The 16,912-nt window shown below is 35.9% G+C and overlaps 3 protein-coding genes across 5 annotated transcripts; all 3 read left to right on the plus strand.

Annotated features, from left to right (window-relative positions):
- The first annotated feature begins 23 nt into the window (after positions 1–23).
- On the plus strand, positions 24–2,005 carry LOC127802023 (pentatricopeptide repeat-containing protein At2g44880). Its single transcript, XM_052337649.1, has one exon. It carries the CDS (start codon positions 173–175, stop codon positions 1,997–1,999), a length of 1,827 nt encoding a protein of 608 aa, XP_052193609.1. The 5' UTR covers positions 24–172; the 3' UTR covers positions 2,000–2,005.
- Positions 2,006–2,093: 88 nt separating this feature from the next.
- Positions 2,094–3,928, plus strand: LOC127802024 (uncharacterized). Of its 2 annotated transcripts, none has more exons than XM_052337651.1 (4): positions 2,094–2,233; positions 2,981–3,095; positions 3,267–3,327; positions 3,402–3,928. In XM_052337651.1, exons 2-4 carry the CDS (start codon positions 2,998–3,000, stop codon positions 3,687–3,689), a joined length of 447 nt encoding a protein of 148 aa, XP_052193611.1. In that variant the 5' UTR covers positions 2,094–2,233; positions 2,981–2,997; the 3' UTR covers positions 3,690–3,928. The 2 variants fall into 2 exon arrangements, with proteins under 2 accessions (XP_052193611.1, XP_052193610.1); XM_052337650.1 differs by lacking the exon at positions 2,094–2,233 and adding an exon at positions 2,635–2,777.
- Positions 3,929–5,471: 1,543 nt separating this feature from the next.
- Positions 5,472–16,793, plus strand: LOC127802025 (uncharacterized). 2 transcript variants are annotated; one of them, XM_052337652.1, is made up of 12 exons: positions 5,473–5,821; positions 7,511–7,595; positions 8,629–8,680; positions 8,782–8,802; positions 8,894–8,947; positions 10,311–10,361; positions 14,315–14,377; positions 15,140–15,205; positions 15,482–15,520; positions 15,778–15,900; positions 16,042–16,134; positions 16,291–16,793. In XM_052337652.1, exons 1-12 carry the CDS (start codon positions 5,725–5,727, stop codon positions 16,543–16,545), a joined length of 999 nt encoding a protein of 332 aa, XP_052193612.1. In that variant the 5' UTR covers positions 5,473–5,724; the 3' UTR covers positions 16,546–16,793. The 2 variants fall into 2 exon arrangements, with proteins under 2 accessions (XP_052193613.1, XP_052193612.1); XM_052337653.1 differs by lacking the exon at positions 14,315–14,377 and having other exon boundaries at positions 5,472–5,821.
- Positions 16,794–16,912: the final 119 nt, after the last annotated feature.

A 16,912-nucleotide genomic window follows, 5' to 3' on the forward strand; every position in this document is an offset into this window, starting at 1 on the left:
GAATAAAATAGAGCATTCCAAGGGTGAGCTGACTTGGGGAGGAAAAAAAAAAAGGCCTCCGAATAAGCAAAATTCAAAACCAAGTAAAATCTAACATAAGCAACTCATCCCAATGACCGAACTGAATAAAACAACTTAAGAGAGTGGCATAGAATGATTTGATTTCGTTCTAATGAGAGCGCAGGGGCAACAATCTGCTTGGAGCCCAAAAGAGAGAAAATGCATCTTTCTCCTCCAGCAGATGAACACCAGAGCCTCTCTCCTCCAAATCCACGCCTTCATCCTTCGGAACTCCCTCCAAACGAATCTCAACCTCCTCACAAAGTTCCTCGCCGCCTGCTCGTTCGCCATCGCCGGTGCCGGCGCTGTATTCTCCGACCCGTCTGCCGGAATCCAGTATGTCCGCCGGGTGTTCGATCAAATGCCTCAGAAGGATGATGCTTTTCTTTGCAATACCATGATTAAAGCTCATCTGGGTCTGCGTCAATTCAGAGAATGTATTGCTCTGTATCGACACCTTAGGAGGGACACGGGCTTCGTGCCTGATAACTACACGTTTTCGTGGATTTTAAAGTCTTGTGCTCTGAGTTTGGCTTTCTGGGAAGGTCAAGAAGTGCATAACCATGTGATTAAAACTGGATTTGGCTCAAATCTATTTGCTATGACGGCGTTAGTTGACATGTATGCAAAGTTTGGGTGGATGAGTTGTGGAAGGAAAGTGTTCGATGAAATGTCTGATAGAAGTCAAGTGTCTTGGACGGCTCTTGTTTGTGGATATGCAAAGAGCGGGGATATGGAAAATGCGAAGGAATTTTTCAACCAATCACCTGAGAAAGATTCCGCAGCATATAACGTGATGATTGATGCTTATGTCAAGTTGGGAGACATAGAAGCTGCTCAGCATTTGTTTGATGACATGCCAGAAAGGAATGTGGTGTCTTGGACTAGTATGATTGATGGGTACTGCAACAGAGGTGATGTTAGTTCTGCTAGGTTGCTATTTAACGAAATGCCAGAGAAGAATTTATTTTCTTGGAATGCAATGATTGGTGGGTATTGCCAAAATAAACAGCCCGATGAAGCTTTGAGACTCTTTCACCAAATGCAGTCTACGACATCACTGGAGCCAGATAAGGTTACCATTGTAAGTATTCTTCCGGCTGTTGCAGACGTGGGTGCTCTGGATTTGGGTGGTTGGATCCACCAGTTTGTCCGGAGGAAGAATCTTGATAGAGCTACAAACATTTGCACTGCACTAGTGGATATGTATGCTAAATGCGGTGAAATTGCGAAAGCCAGACGAGTTTTCCATGAGATGCCTGAAAAAGAAACAGCTACTTGGAATGCTTTGATAAATGGGTTGGCAATCAATGGGTGTCCTCAAGAAGCATTGGAGTTATTTTTGGATATGAAAAAAATCAGTGGATTTAAGCCAAATGAAATATCCATGCTTGGTGTTTTGTCTGCCTGTAACCATGGTGGTTTAGTGGATGAAGGGAAGAGGTGGTTTAGAGCAATGGAGGAATTTGGTCTGACTCCAGGAATTGAGCACTATGGTTGCATGGTAGACCTTCTGGGGCGGGCAGGGTATTTGCAAGAAGCTGAAGAATTGATTAAAAGTATGCCTTATGAGGCTAATGGGATAATACTGAGTTCTTTCTTGGTTGCATGTGGGTATAATAATGATGTTACAAGGGCAGAGAGAATAAAAAAGAAGGCTATTGCACTGGAGCCGTGGAATGATGGAAACTATGTTATGTTGAGAAATTTGTACGCCAAGGAGAAAAGATGGAGAGATGTGGAGGAGATTAAAGGGCTGATGAATAGAGAAGGTGCAAAAAAAGAGGCTGGTTGTAGTATCATTGAGGTTGATAGTAGGGTTTGGGAGTTTGTAGCTGGGGATAAAGTGCACCCTCAGTGGGAAGGGATACATTCAGTCCTAGGGAATTTGTGGATTCACATGAGGGGAGAATGCAATTACCAAATTAATGATGGATAGAAATTAGTATTACTTTTAAGCTAATTAGTCAAAAACAAGTACAAATTGCTTTTAAGCTTGGATGAACAAGAAGCTAATGATTACAGGTTTTAATGTTTCCTTGACCACTTTGTATTCTTCTTCTTCTTCTTCTTTCTTAGATCTGCTAAATTTTGTCTACCATCTAACAATTAACTGGTTGACATTCTTGCTGCGGCAATGTCTTGTTCGCTTCCACAAGGAAATGCATCTCAGGTAACTGATTAGGATTATTAAACTCCTCAATGCAAGGAAAAACTCAACTTTTCCGTAAAAGATGCCAAATGAACCAATGGTAGAACTGGAAAGGAATTCAGCTAGGAATGTGTTTCAACAGGAACACGACACCCTAAACCCTAAATCCTAAACTTTGTATAGGACTGCTTGGTGCCCATGAAGTGCCCCTTAGAAAGGTCCTTTTCCCCCTTCCCTTTTCTTACTTTTGAAAAATATATAAGGTCCATGAATATTAAGGGAAAATTCCAAAGCCTACTCTGTCTTTCTCTTCAACTACACACTAAACGGAAGTTACAAGCCAGGCATCCAAATTTTAAGTAGGAAAAGGTATTAGAACCTGGAAATTGAGTCCTTTTTTGGCCCATTGTCTGGTAATTGATTCCTTGCTTACACACTGACCATTTGGAGTTACAAACCTGCAAGTCATTCCTTCAATTTTTGGCTCTCAATATAAGCATTTTGCTTCAACTCATCCATGTTCATACTTGCAAAATGGGCTTGGCAACCAGCTTCATGGGAAAAGGTTGTTATCTCCTTTCTTCCATCGTGTGTGCTCCGATGATTATTTTTCCTTGCCCCCTTAATAATATTGGATTCACCTCTAGTTCCACCATACTTCATTTTCATTTCTTACAAGTTTGTAGGAAAATTGTATTTATTTGTTTTTTGAGCTTGGAGCTTTTGATACTAGTGATTTTAATATTGAGTTGTTTGTTGCCTTGAAAGGCTTGGCCTCGACACAAATGTTGAATTTTGCCATGGGGACTCTTTACAGCCGGTTCATGGAGAAAGATGTCAAAAATTTTGAGGACTTTCACATGGGTATTCTTGATATTTTCAGGTAAGAAAGAGTGAAACAAACAATTATTACTACGAATACTGTATGAATAGACAAATAAATATATGAAAATTGAAGGGAAAAGAAAAGAAAATGAATGGAAACACAAACTGAATCGAACAATTCTTACTGTGAATACTATATGACTATTTCTTTGTAAATTATCTTATTCAGCACCTTCAATGCTTCATTGCCTGGGAAACATTATGATGTTCCATTGAGAAAGGAAATCGAGGTCAGTTCTATCTCACTCTCTCTCTAACTCTGTTCACTCTCTGTGATTATCAACCCTTGTATTATCAAAAACAGGAATGCTTCACCGTGTGGAAAGCTGCTGCAGAGTCTGAAAAAAAGAAGGTGTTCATCGACTTCATGAAGAAAAATGTGAAACTTAGCAAGTTAGATGATGCTACCATGATTACTGGTCTGGTGACACCTCCAGCAGCCATGGCGGCGAAGAGAGCAGGCGAGGGCGTGCCCCAGCTGAAGATGATCAAGGCCATCCCAGACGTTCTCTTCGTTCCCTCTGCCACCTTGCTGGCCTTGATCTCAGTTAAGCTCTCCCGGAGCATATTTCTTCAGAATCTGGCATCATGATTCCATTCTCAACCCTAGGGAGATCCTGAAGTCCAGAGGATTACTGAATGTTGTGTCTGTATGTGGAACAATATGATTTATCTGTCAAGGGAAGACATTGTGCTTGCCTTGTTAACGTACAGAGAATTCAGCAGAAATTTGCTTTGTTTGGATGGAAGAAATAAACAGCAGCCAGGGTATGTCTCCTTCTCTTGGATGTTGGGTTAATACTGTTGTAAAAGTTTAGCCTCAGTTTTAGTTTTGAGTTTTGAATTTATGTTTAATTTTGTGTTTTGAGTGTTATTTTAAAATTTTTAAAAATACATTCTTTTTATCATTTTAAAAAATTATTCTTAAAATAAAAAATTAAAAAACTCATCTCCTTTAAATTTTTTTAAAAAAATCTTATTTTATGATATTTTATTTAATAAATTTAATTATTAAATAATAAAATTAACTATTTTTAATAAAATTCTACTATTAAAATAAAAGTATAAATTTAATTAATAAATTACTGACATATATTTTAACAATAATTTATATTAAATTATACACATAATAATATACTATTTGTTATCTTATATTTTTAAAATTTAATAATATTTTTTTCTTCTTTTTTTCTCTTCTTTACTTTTTTTTTTTTCTTTTCCTTTCCATTTATTCTCTTTTCTTCTTCTCTAATGCCTTGCATCTTCTTCGTTGTCAGCCGACCACTGTCAGTCAAAGATTCACACGATCAAAGCCTATCATTAAAAACTTCAAACTAAAAAGGTTAACATACACAAAAATAGACTATATTTAATGGTTAAATTTTCATAAATCTAATTTTTAATTTTTGACCACAAGTAAAAAATACATTGTCAGTCGCCACTAGTTACCGTGGTCAGTGGTTTCTGGCGATTAAACCACCCATCGTTCAAGGATCCGTTGACCAATATACTAAAAAATTAGTTAGATCTAATGGCTAAATTCCCTTAGATCTAATCTTAAACGTTCGACCTCGCCTATATATATACGCACTGCCAATTGCCATCAATCACCGTGTTTGATGGTTTCTGACAATCAAAGACACTATCTAACATCCAAAAGGCTTATTGAACAACATACTCAAAAACTAACAAGAGAAGAAAGAGAAGAAATGAGATAAAACCAACAATATCAAACGACATGAGACAGTCGATGGCAACTCGTGACTGTGGCGAGCGAGGTCAATGGCGACTTGTGGTAGTGACAGAGATGGTGAGCACAGTAAATGGCCGTGGCTGTATTTTTAAAAATAACAAAATAAATGTATTTTTAATATTTAAAAAAATAAAAAATTCAAAACGAATTGAAAATAACAGAGAAACCGCAGAATTAATTTTTAATTTGACCAAACCATCAAAGGTGTCTCCGTTTCTCCTTGTTTCCTCTGGAAAATGGAGGAGATTTTGCCCAGACGAAAAGGAAGCAAGAAAATAGATGCATTTGGGAGTTTGCCAATAATAATGACAAAAAAGTGCTTATTTTCAATAAGGATAATAATTTTAAGCTCCATTTTAGAACTGGACGGTACGGTAGTCCACATAAAGCGAGGAGGAGGAGAAGGGACGCATTTGAGGTTTTTACCCTAATTTTATTAGTTTCACTTATAATTTAATATTGTTTGAATAACTACTTCGTATTTTTCTTATTCACACGCTTGATTTTTATATAAAAATTAAAATATTGATTAAAAATTACTAAATTAAGTAAAATTATAGAATTAAGAAGTGATTAATGGGGTCAACAGTTACTCTCACTGTAAGAATGTTAGTTGGCGCTTCATCACGCAGCTGAACGTCCATATCCGCCCTTCTCTCTCTCTCTCTCTCTATAGATATATACATGTTTGTATATCATTTCGTCGTATTTCACATGTATGCTACAGAAGGAGGAAGGACCCCGACCCAGAGTTCCTGCAACTCCCCAGCTTCCAAGAATCAAAACCCTAGATTCTTGGATTGCTTCCATACAAGATTGAGATTTTTGTTGGCTTCTCTTAACTTGATTTTGGGGGTTATTTCGACCAAAATCCATGGGCGTTAAGCCACTACGTAACATCTTCATCATCGTCTTCACGCTGACTTGTTTGGCGACAACCGCATATACTGTACCTTTCGTCGTCTTCCATGGTAAAATTTATTGTCATTTGTTAGTGTTCAGTTGATCTGTTACCTAAGCTGAAAACAAGCATTGGGCTTTGGATACAAAGATATTTTTTGATTATTATAAGTGCTATTTCTTAGTTGTTGTTGGAATGTAGCATTCCTTGAGTTGTTCTAGACGAGTTTCTTTTTCTTTGTGATTATATTTTCCATTCCTTTTCTTTTAATTTTGTAAAATTTCATTTACTACTTTAATTTCGAAAATATTATTTTGAATTATTATATTTTATGGTACCATTAGGATTAGGTGTTGTTCTTAAACCCTAATTTTTGGGAACATTAGCATAAATATAAACACAAAACTGCCTTCAAGCCACTACATAATGTATAACTTTGATGCTAGTGTCTGGTGCTGGAGGTTTTCAAATGTTTGTCTTCCGTTAAGTTCATGGCCTATTGGAATAAATAAAAGATGACAATATTGTGCTTTCAATGAACCTATCATTTAAGAGAAAGATTGAAAACTGTTTCTTCTTCTATCACATAGGCATTAAGTTGCGGCTCTGATCCATTATTGCGATGGTATTGGATGATCTCATGGAACCGACTTTGTGTTCATTATCTTATAAATTCCATCAACATCTCGAATGTGCATGTCTAAATCCATGTGTTTTCATTTCATGTTCTGACACAATTGATGGCACTCTTCTACAAGTCCGAAATGCTTTGGTAATATATATACACATATCTTGGGGTATCTATGTACTAACCACTTCTCTTTATTTTTCTTTCTGTCCTAGTACTAAGATTAATGCTTCAATAATTGTGATCTCCTATAGTTATGAGTCACACACACTCTATTGCTTTTACTTGCCTGTTCCTGTTTCTAGAAGAACTTAGTTTATTTTGCTGTCTGCTTAATACCTTGGTGAAAATAATAGAACAACAAGTACATGGAAACTGGTATTATCTCAAAATACCTACATGTTTTGATGAATTTATCTTATGTATAAATGAGAACAAATATAATTCTAGAATTTCCTTTTCATAATTACTGTCTCATGACCCCTTTCCTCTCTTCGTCTTAGTCCTATGTACTTCCATACTAACTTCTTTTAGAATATGAGTATCTATGGGGGTTGTGGTTTAACTGAAATTTTAGAAGTTTAATTATCTTCATTCACTTCCAAAGGAAATAAAAACCTTATTTTTGAAATGATCTTAAAAATAATATAAATATTTATTATTTTCTGAAATTATTATATGGCAAGATACCTATTTGGTGTGACAAGGAGAATTAATCCATTTTTATGGGTAAGTACTATTAGGTTGTCTAAGGGCGAGCCTTGGTTGCAACGTAGGCTGCTCCTTTGTGACTGGAAGATCCCTGGTTTGAATTGTGAAAACAGTCTTTTTGCAAATACAACCCTTCCCTATTCTCATAAGGGGGGGAGCTTCATGTACTGGCGATGCCCTTTTTTAAGTACTATCAGGTTATCTCTTCTACATAGAAAAGCGTATCTATAGCAGGTTAATATGGTCTTTCCAAAAGAGATGGTATGCCTTTCTTGTCCATAGAAACTATGAGTTGGTTATGCTATCAATGTACTTACAAACTAAGTCTTCAACTCTTGATCAACTGAGGTTGAATGACCAGTACATGTTTAGAGTCCTAAAAGGGAAGCATACCCTTACCTTTCTTACCTATTGTTGCAGGTATTGCAGATAAATGTGATAGCAAGGGCGTCACAAGATTTGTCAAGCTTCTAACCAAGTTGTCGGGTTCTCAAGGACATTGCATGTATGCTCCTGCCATGTTGTATATTTATGCAATCTAGGGATTACCCACATTAAATTTGCCCTTCTTGGGCCTCTTTTTAATGTACAAATGCACAATAACATGACTGACGGCACCTTCACATGCATGTACACATGTGCATCCATAGATGGATGATGTATTAATTTTAACTGCAGCCCCAAGCTGCCAGAGAGACTAAAAGTTTGATTCCAGACTCCACTACAAGGATGGAAGCTCTATGATCACTTGTTTATAAGGGCAGTAATGGGTTGTCCTGCATATATTAAGTTAATGTGTAACAGTAAAAGATTCCAAAAGCACATACTAGGAACACTTTATTTTTTTTGGCCATAAAAGCTTGATATACACTGTTGAACCCCTCTTTGAAAGGTCTAAACTTTACTACAAGTGGTAACTTAACTTGATGTCAAAGCTATGGTTCTAGGAGATATTCAGGTCTTAGGATGTGAGTGTGTCTTTTCCTATTATTCATGTTTGTCATGCAGTCCTATAGTTCTATTCTCTGTGTGTTGCTGCACCTTAGTCAAGTCTGTCCATGTAGTTGTCCTCGGGAATATTAGACAACTTGACATATATAGTTGAGCTGTTTTCTTAAAAATTTTAAGCTCTTAGAATAAGTAATAACCAAGCAGCCTGGTTACCCAAAACATAAGCCCCTTGCTAGGCACTGAAGATTTGGCTTTTCATACAAAATCCATAAAACATCAAGGGAAGATGGCTTTAGTCCTTGTATATATTTCCTTTTGAGGAGATTGATCAATACCGAGTTCCTCTCACTCTCCTCACTATAGAACTGTCAATAAAATGAAAGTTTCTTTTTTGCTTGGAAAAGACAGAAGTTAGTTTCTTCTACTCTCACAATTTTATCATCTGAAGCAGTTTCAACACAAAAGACTGATGATTTTTCAATGTGCATTTATAACTTCTCTATTTCTGCTTTAACTGCCTTTTGTATTTCATGCATGTTTCACTGTTTCCTAGCTGAATAACCTTTAAGTTGTTTCCTTTCATGCAGTGAAATTGGAAATGGAGTAAGGGATTCTTGGTTTATGCCCTTTTTGGAACAGGTGAGTGTTAAATACTGGTGTGCAAAAAGAACCTGTCTTCTGTCGTGCACTGTGGTAATGAATTTTATCTTAATTTAACAGTTTGTGTTTGCACATTGTAGACAACAATTGCTTGTGAGAAGGTGGGAAAGCTGTCTGGTAATATTTTGCTTCCCTGAAATCTAATATAAAGTTTTGGCCTCTTTTTTCTTAGTTGTCTTCTTCAGTTTACAGGTTAAGGAATTGAAGGAACTTAGTGAAGGTTACAACATAGTTGGACTTTCTCAGGTAGGAAAAATGTTTGTGTGCAGCCCTTCCTCACTTCGTAGTTTATATTTCATGATGGAGCTTTCTATTAACTACTCTAGCTAATCTATCCAAGTTCCTTATTTTAACTGCTGACTGCCTTTCCTTATACATATGGACATATAAATCTAGGTGTTTTAATTAATTAGATATTTCAGAAGAAATGATGCCACTTAATAGTCCTGTAGTTAGATAATGCAAATGTAATATATGAAAGCTTCATGAAGATGTAACCTGAGATCACTGTATTTGAGTTCTTCCTAAATTCACCAATATTTGTTCTGTATTCCAGAGCTTAGTGGAGACAGAAAGAAACTCTCTTTCTCTCTCTCCCGTGTGCGTGCGTTAAAGTGATACATGTTTGCATCCAGATGTACGCTGGACTAATGAGCACTCGCAAAACAAAGCAAAACCTGAAGTGAAAACAAGAGTCTGAAATATACAACTACAGTGGAAAATTTTGGTACTTTGGCATTCAAGAGCTAACAGAATCCATGTCAGATGTATTTCTGTAACACCCAGCCTAGCAAATTGTCTCCAGTGTTTGGGGCAAAGTGCAGGAGGACTAAGAGGTCTGACCTCAATAGTAAATGTGATTTCTAGCTCTGTGGATAATACACAGGGCATGTTATTGACTTGTTAGTCTTCATATGGTAGTCCAGAAATTCAGCAGCTCCTTTATAATAAATCCTTCCTGTATGTCATGAGAACTTGGACTTGGTGGAGAGCATTCTGACGCAGCTTTGGATGTTGGTTTTGAGTGCATAAAGTTTAAATGAGGACTTATTTGCTCACACATGAAATGCTGATGTGTGGTTTGATATGCTAGTAAAAAATCAGCTTTCTTTCTAACTAGTGAGAAAAGAAAATTGATATCAGTCAATGCCATGTTTAAGTTGAAGAGTTAACTTGATTTGTCTTTAAACAGCGTACAAAATTTTAAGCTTCACCTGTCCTTGTTGAACTTGAAACTGGTATTTACTTGCTGCATTACTCTGCTTAGACCAAATTGATTATATGCATGACATTCACTTTTACATTTGGAATTTATGTTTTTAGGCATTGAACTTTCCTATGGCTAATGCTCAAGTGCACTTTTTTGCTGTTTGCCACTAAAAGAAGCTCTTAGTCCATCCCTTGAACAATCTTGGAAGTGCTTTTTGGATGCTTATACATGTTTTTTGGCGAATAATGGAAAACTGTTGGCTTCTATATAGTATACTGCATTGTTCCTTCATTCCCCTTTTATTGTTTTTGACAACAACTTTAATAAGGCATTCTTTCATTTCCAATTGGATGATTTGTACCTATTGGTGACTCTTTTATCTCTCCTTAAATTTTCCAGGGCAACGTGGTTGGCCGGGGGGTTGTTGAATTTTGTGATGGAGGACCTCCAGTAAGCTAAACCATCAAAAGCTTTGTCATAGGATTTATTTCCCAACCTTTCTTATCATTGATGAACTCATATATGTATTTTTTCAGTTTAATAATGCCACTTTTTGACCAAGTTTTATCTGATGAACTCCCTCGATTCTGCTACCCCCTCCCGCAGTGCTAGCCTGCCTGATAATCTGCATGTATTGTATGCACATTTGGTCATGTAAATAGAAATATAGGTAGTTTATGTGTGCATGCATGCATCATGTGTGTTAGTTGTGAACTAACATGAAGCTATCTGAAACAAAGAAATCCATGGTGCTAACTTAACTGTAAATATTGGTAATCTGTATGGTATCAATATATTAGGAATAACAAATTACCAAAGCAACTTAGTAAAATCTATGTTCTGTTTCTTCTTACAAATTTTTGTAAAATGAACTATCCATATTCTAGTCAAAGTGATGATGTGAGATCCTCAGTATGTTTGTGATACTTGAGTTACTACTATTTCACATTGGCTATTAAACCTCTGTAACAAAATACCACTACTAAACCTGATTATTTGTAGATTAAGCTATCACTGTTGTTCTGTATGCTAATAAAGAGAGTGAGAAACAGAACAAATGAAGGAGTCTTGAAAGCACTTAATTCTTCACTTCTTAAGGATCTGTGGATCTAAGTGAATGAAATTGCAATGCCTCTGGTGAAGGCAGTAGTTCAATATTATAAACAGCTAAATAAATCCAAGCTGAATCCATCATTTGGGTAGTTTGACGAGAGACTGACAAACAAATCCCACTTTTTCCATGTTCAGGTGGTTTTTGACTAGGTAGGGCTTCCATTTTCCCTCTCCTTCAGAGCAAGAGAGAAAGACTTGGGTATATAAGTTAATTTCCAATGTTATATACAGTGATTTTCGTTAATGGAGATGTGTAATTCTATAATCTGAAGGTGCCTTTGTTTGTTTCTGAGAACTGCATTCCCCAGTAGTCTTACGCACTTTCAAAAAAATTCTGGGCCAGGTTACCTTATTAATGGTAATGGCTTTTGGCCTGTTTGGTATCAGAGTGCTCTTGTAAGGCCTTTCATTACTGAGGTGATTGGCAGGACCTGGGGATGTTGGATTGTAATTATTGAATATAGACCATGAAGCTTCTACTAAACTCTAGTGTTGGTTAAACACAAAGAGTGTTGTGATCTTTTAGCTGCTGAATGAGAATAATACTCACCGAAACAACAATCTGACCTGCAATAAAGAAGCAATCAATCAAGGAAGGACCTTCTTCTTAAGTTGTGTGGAAAAATCTTTAAAGTAAGCAAAATTACTCAATAAATTTTTATCAGCTTGCTATGGTGCTAGAAATTTCATCACAGTCTTAGATAACACAAACATTACTATCCCATATGTTTGTGACAAGCACAGAAAAAAGTCAACTTTTTTAAAGATGAAAATCTCTTCTCTAATCTGTCTCTTGTTAATAGGCTACCTCTTCATTGTAGTGAGGTTTATTGCTTGCTTGTCAAAATTTGAAGCAAAAATTTTGAAAGACTAGTGAGTGCATGTTTCACTTTCTTCCAGCAACAACAATCTATCAAGCCTTAATCCCACTATATGGGGTTGGCTATATAAATTCTAGCTTGCCAATCATTTCTATTTATAGCCGTATCTTCTACAAGGTGGTCCTTATAACTCATATTATACCTAAGAGTCCCTCACCAAACGTTTTTGGTCTTCCGTCACCTTTTGCTAAAGACTTGTTCCATTCCATCCAATCTCCTCATAAAAGTTTCTCTTGATTTTTTTACTTATATGACCAACCAAACCATCTTAATCATCTTATCTTAAATAGGAGCCACTTCTACCTTATATGAGTAACCTGATTTCTAGTTTTATCCTTTTATGTACGGCCACACTTTCATTATAACATCATCATCTCTGTTATGCTCATATTTTGCAAATATTGGTGCTTTACTGCCAAATATTCTATGCCATACAATAAAGCCGATCTTATAAAATTTTTCTTTTAACTGTAACAAAATCTTGCTATTGGATAAAATGTTGGACAACTTTTCCATTTTAACCATTTCTTCCTTAATTCTATGGCTAATATTCTCAGTAATCTCTCCATCTTTTTAGATAACTAATTCAAGATATTTGAATTAATCTTTTCATGGACAACTTGATCTTCAAGTTTTACCATAACATCATCCACACATGTATTTTTACTACACTTAAATCTTCCACATATTTGGTTTTCAATATGCTTAACTTAAAAACTCTAGATTTTAAAGTGCTTCTTGTAGAAATCCATGTGCAGAAATATAAGAACAGTTAGGCAGTTAGGCAAAATAATAAGGACAGTTTAATTGATTCATTGTATAATTATTTGTTTTCCTAAGTTATATAGTTTTTTCTGTGTTTAACTGTTAATTAGGGGCAATTACCATTTGTAATATATATATGTGTGTGTCTAATTCGAGTAATAGATTAAGGAGTTTTATAGTCTAAACTTCTTCATGGTATCAGAGCATTTTTTATTAGAAAATTCCTCCATCGTCCCAATGGCATCCTTCACCACAACAATCTCTACTTCTTCCTGTCAAGTTCCCACTATTCCTAGTTCTAATGGACATTCGGTTATGATGTTCATAAAAGGCAGAGAAAAAGATGACTATCTTAATGGTGAAGCCCCTAAACCGAATTCAACAGGTTCGAAGTACAAGACATGGAAGGCAGAACACAATATGGTAATGTCATGGCTTGTCAATTCCATGACTAATGAAGTTGGAGAAAATCTCATCCTCCATGAGACGACACAAGAAATCTAGGATGTTGCAAATGAGACATATTTCGACACCAAAGACATAGCTGAGGCGTTATCAAGTACATCTCTTAGTCACCCAATATTTTAAGTCGTCTAACTGGATATTGACAACAACTCAACATACTCAAAGTGACCTAAATGGACAAGCACTTCATAAAAATAAAAATTAAAGGTGGATTTCCTACATACCAAGGATCTACCGGAGACTACCTATTAAATACTCAGTTTGAAGATGTGAAGATTCAAGTTGGGCTTACTTCATATTTACAACCTAGCTTGAGGGGGTGTGTAGAAAATCATGTGCAAAAATATAGGAACAGTTAGGTAGTTAGGGGCTAAATAATAGGGACAGTTTAATTGATTCATTATATAGTTATTTATTTTCCTAAGTTAGGTAGTTTTTTCTATGTTTAACTGTCTCCATAGGGGCAATTACCATTTGTAATATATATATATATATATGTGTGTGTGTGTGTGTGTGTCTAATTTGAATAATATATTAAGGAGTTTTACAGTCCAAACTTCTTCACTTCTCCATATCTCAAGCTTAGTATTGGTACCTTATTTTATCTCATACACCATGACAATGTTATCTGCAAATGCACTAAGGCACCTCTATTTAGATATGTCTAGTGAGTTCATTCTTTACTAGGACAAAGACATAAGGGCTTAATGTAAATCCTTGATGTAATCCAATTGTAATTAGAAAAGCCTCAATATGTCCTCTGCATGCTTTGACATATGTTTTTGTTCTATGATACATTTCTTTAATGACTTGTATTAATGTAGTTAAGCAATTTGGATTCCATTCTTCTTTGAGACCCTACATAAGACTTCTCTAGGAACTTTTTGTAAGACCTTTCATTTTGCTAATGTTACTCCAAATTTGATTCATTGAGAAACCATGACAATAAACCAGAATTGTACAGCATCCTCCATACTTCTACTCAACACTTCTAAAAAATGTCTAATTCTATGTATTATTTTTACACCCCCTCTAGGAGCTTTGACATATTATCATTGCCTTATTTTTGTTGCAATTCATCGTTTCATTTCTGACCCCCTATTTTCTTAGCATGGAGCTGATTTCTCCATCTGTTCATGAAACATAATGTTGTAACCTCTTATATTTTGTTTGAGACAGGTGAACAATTTCATATCACTAGCAGGTCCTCATGCTGGTATAGCTTCTATGCCATTTTGTGGAGTAAGTAGCAATTTTGGTATCAATGACTAGAAGATAGATATTTGATGCATTAAGATTAGAAATAAAAAAGACATTTATCTAATACACATATTCTTTATTTAAATTGAACGCGGGTATCTGATGCATATCCTTGACAATAGGGTTGGTTTTTGGTGGCTTAGTCTTGATGGGTTCTCATTGAATATCCTTTGACAGGTGGAAATTGGATTTTTTTTTTTTCTTTTTTGTTCAGTCTATTTCAGCAGACTCCATCTACTGGAGTTAAGTCTCCATGGTGTTGTTTGGTCTATTTCACGCTGTTGGATATATTCTTTTTTGTTGTTGCTCCAGCATCTGTAATAGGGGAATTAGAACTTGAGTATATTCACTAACTTCTTGCCTTTCGCTTTGGGTGGGGAGTGGGGATCAGGGAGGGGGGAGTCACCACAATAAGCTTATTAAAGATTATGATGAAGTTCTAGACTTCTAGTTATCTAAGTAAAGAAACTATGCAAATGAATCTAGTTTTAAAGTATAAAGTTATTTTGAACATGCTTTTCTATAGAAAATGATACATGTAAGTCTTTTTGATTAACCATATGCTGTTTAAATCAGTTGCGAGAATGTTTCTATGTTTGTTTTATGGCAATAAAAATTCGTAAGTGTTAGAAAATGTGTGTTAAGATTAATTTTCATTAGGTGTTATGATTGGTTTCTTCTTTTTTCATATGATGACTAAAATTAAATATTTCAATCTTAATCCGGTGTGTCCTATGCTTGCAGTCTGGCTTATGGTGCATTCTCGTGGACTATTTAATGAAGTTAGAGATTTACAGCAACTATGTGCAGGTGTAGTTTTCTCTTTAATTAGCAGACTTTACATATTTACAGCAATTATATGCAGGTGTAGATTTCTGTCTGAGGTTTATTACACTCCGTAGTTAATATTTTTATTAACTTCCTTCATGGAAGTACCTTTGCTACCACAGTTTTTACTGTATGAGAGACAGGAAATGTACACACACACACACACACACAATTAGGAACTCCACTGGTGTTCTTGTTGCTAACTTTCTGTTGGAAAAATAACACAATTGATGTTTCCTCCAATCGAAATCATTGCAGGAACACTTGGCACCTGCTGGTTATATCAAAATCCCAACTGTGAGTAAAATACTTGACTTGAGCTTATCCAGAATAAAAAAGCAGCTCTTTCCCATGAATATCTGTTGTCAATAATTTTTTTTACTCATTCAATTTATCGATGCATCATAAAGCTCACTAGAATGTTTGTTAGGCGTACTAGTTCTTTCTTTCTGTGTGTACAAGTCTCGGTCTTTGTTGCGACTTCTGTTGATGAACGTTCATCAACTACTTCATCTTATCTCAAAAGCTAAAACACAATCAGGATCTTTCTCCAGGACATTGATGACTATTTACGAGGATGTATGTTTCTCCCCAAGCTTAATAACGAACGCATGGACTGTAGAAATTCCACCTACAAAAAGCGGTTTGCTAGCTTGCAGCATTTGGTACTTATCATGGTGAGCTGAACTGAACTTTTGCTTGCGTTTTTCTAGACAAGTTACACCCTACTAAACATGTTCTAACCCTGTGGAAGTTTTATCAAATCTGGGACGCGATGTTGTTTTGGTAACGCTCTTATCTTTTGCATACTGTCATAGTTTGAGCAGGACAGAGTTTTGGTACCAAAGGAAACCTCCTTGTTTGGGTATTACCCGGATGGATCCTGGAGCACAGTTTTACCTGCCCATGAGGTAATGTGATGAATGGTTAAGTTTTGGTCTATTTATTTTTTCCATTATGGCGATTCCAAAGGGTTTTCAGTTATCAAATTCTGTATTACATAGACAGCAGCTAAACACGCACACATGGATTCTGCATTATGGATTTTTTTATTTGATCCCTTGCAGACGAAGCTCTACAAAGAAGACTGGATCGGTTTGAAAACCCTGGATGAAGCTGGCAAGGTGAAATACGTAAATGTCTCGGGAGGTCATCTCGATATCTCTACAAGCGACGTCAAGAAATACATAATACCTGCCTTGCAGGATGAAACTATAGCAAGATCATACTCCATGTGGATATGGTTGTCGTCAATCTGGGATTTCGTCAAGGAATTGGTTGGAGTCCCGGAGGATCGACATCTTCTGTACACTCCTAATTAGTGCCGGTTCCTTCTTGCTAATGAAATGGGTTAGGTTGGGATTCCCGGAGACCCTTATTAGGGTCGGCGGTGCCTTCATCCCAACATGAACTCTAATCATTTCAAGAAGACAAGCCAAAGAACCCAAATTTTTTATTCTTTATTAGATATTGGTTTAAGTATATTTAATATTTTTTAGTTGTCATAAATTTAGTTGAATACCTTATTATTTAAAAATTATAATAGATTGTTTCTTGGGGTTACCGCTTTTATGCGGTCTCTTGCCACTTGTGTTTTCGATTTCGATAAATGAGGTAAATCGTCGGTGGAGTCTTTGTTTTATTGTACAAGGTAAGAAATCAAATTCACAATCTATTGGTGCAAATTTT

This window comes from Diospyros lotus, chromosome 5 (assembly GCF_014633365.1).
Source record: "Diospyros lotus cultivar Yz01 chromosome 5, ASM1463336v1, whole genome shotgun sequence".
Lineage (NCBI taxonomy): Eukaryota > Viridiplantae > Streptophyta > Magnoliopsida > Ericales > Ebenaceae > Diospyros > Diospyros lotus.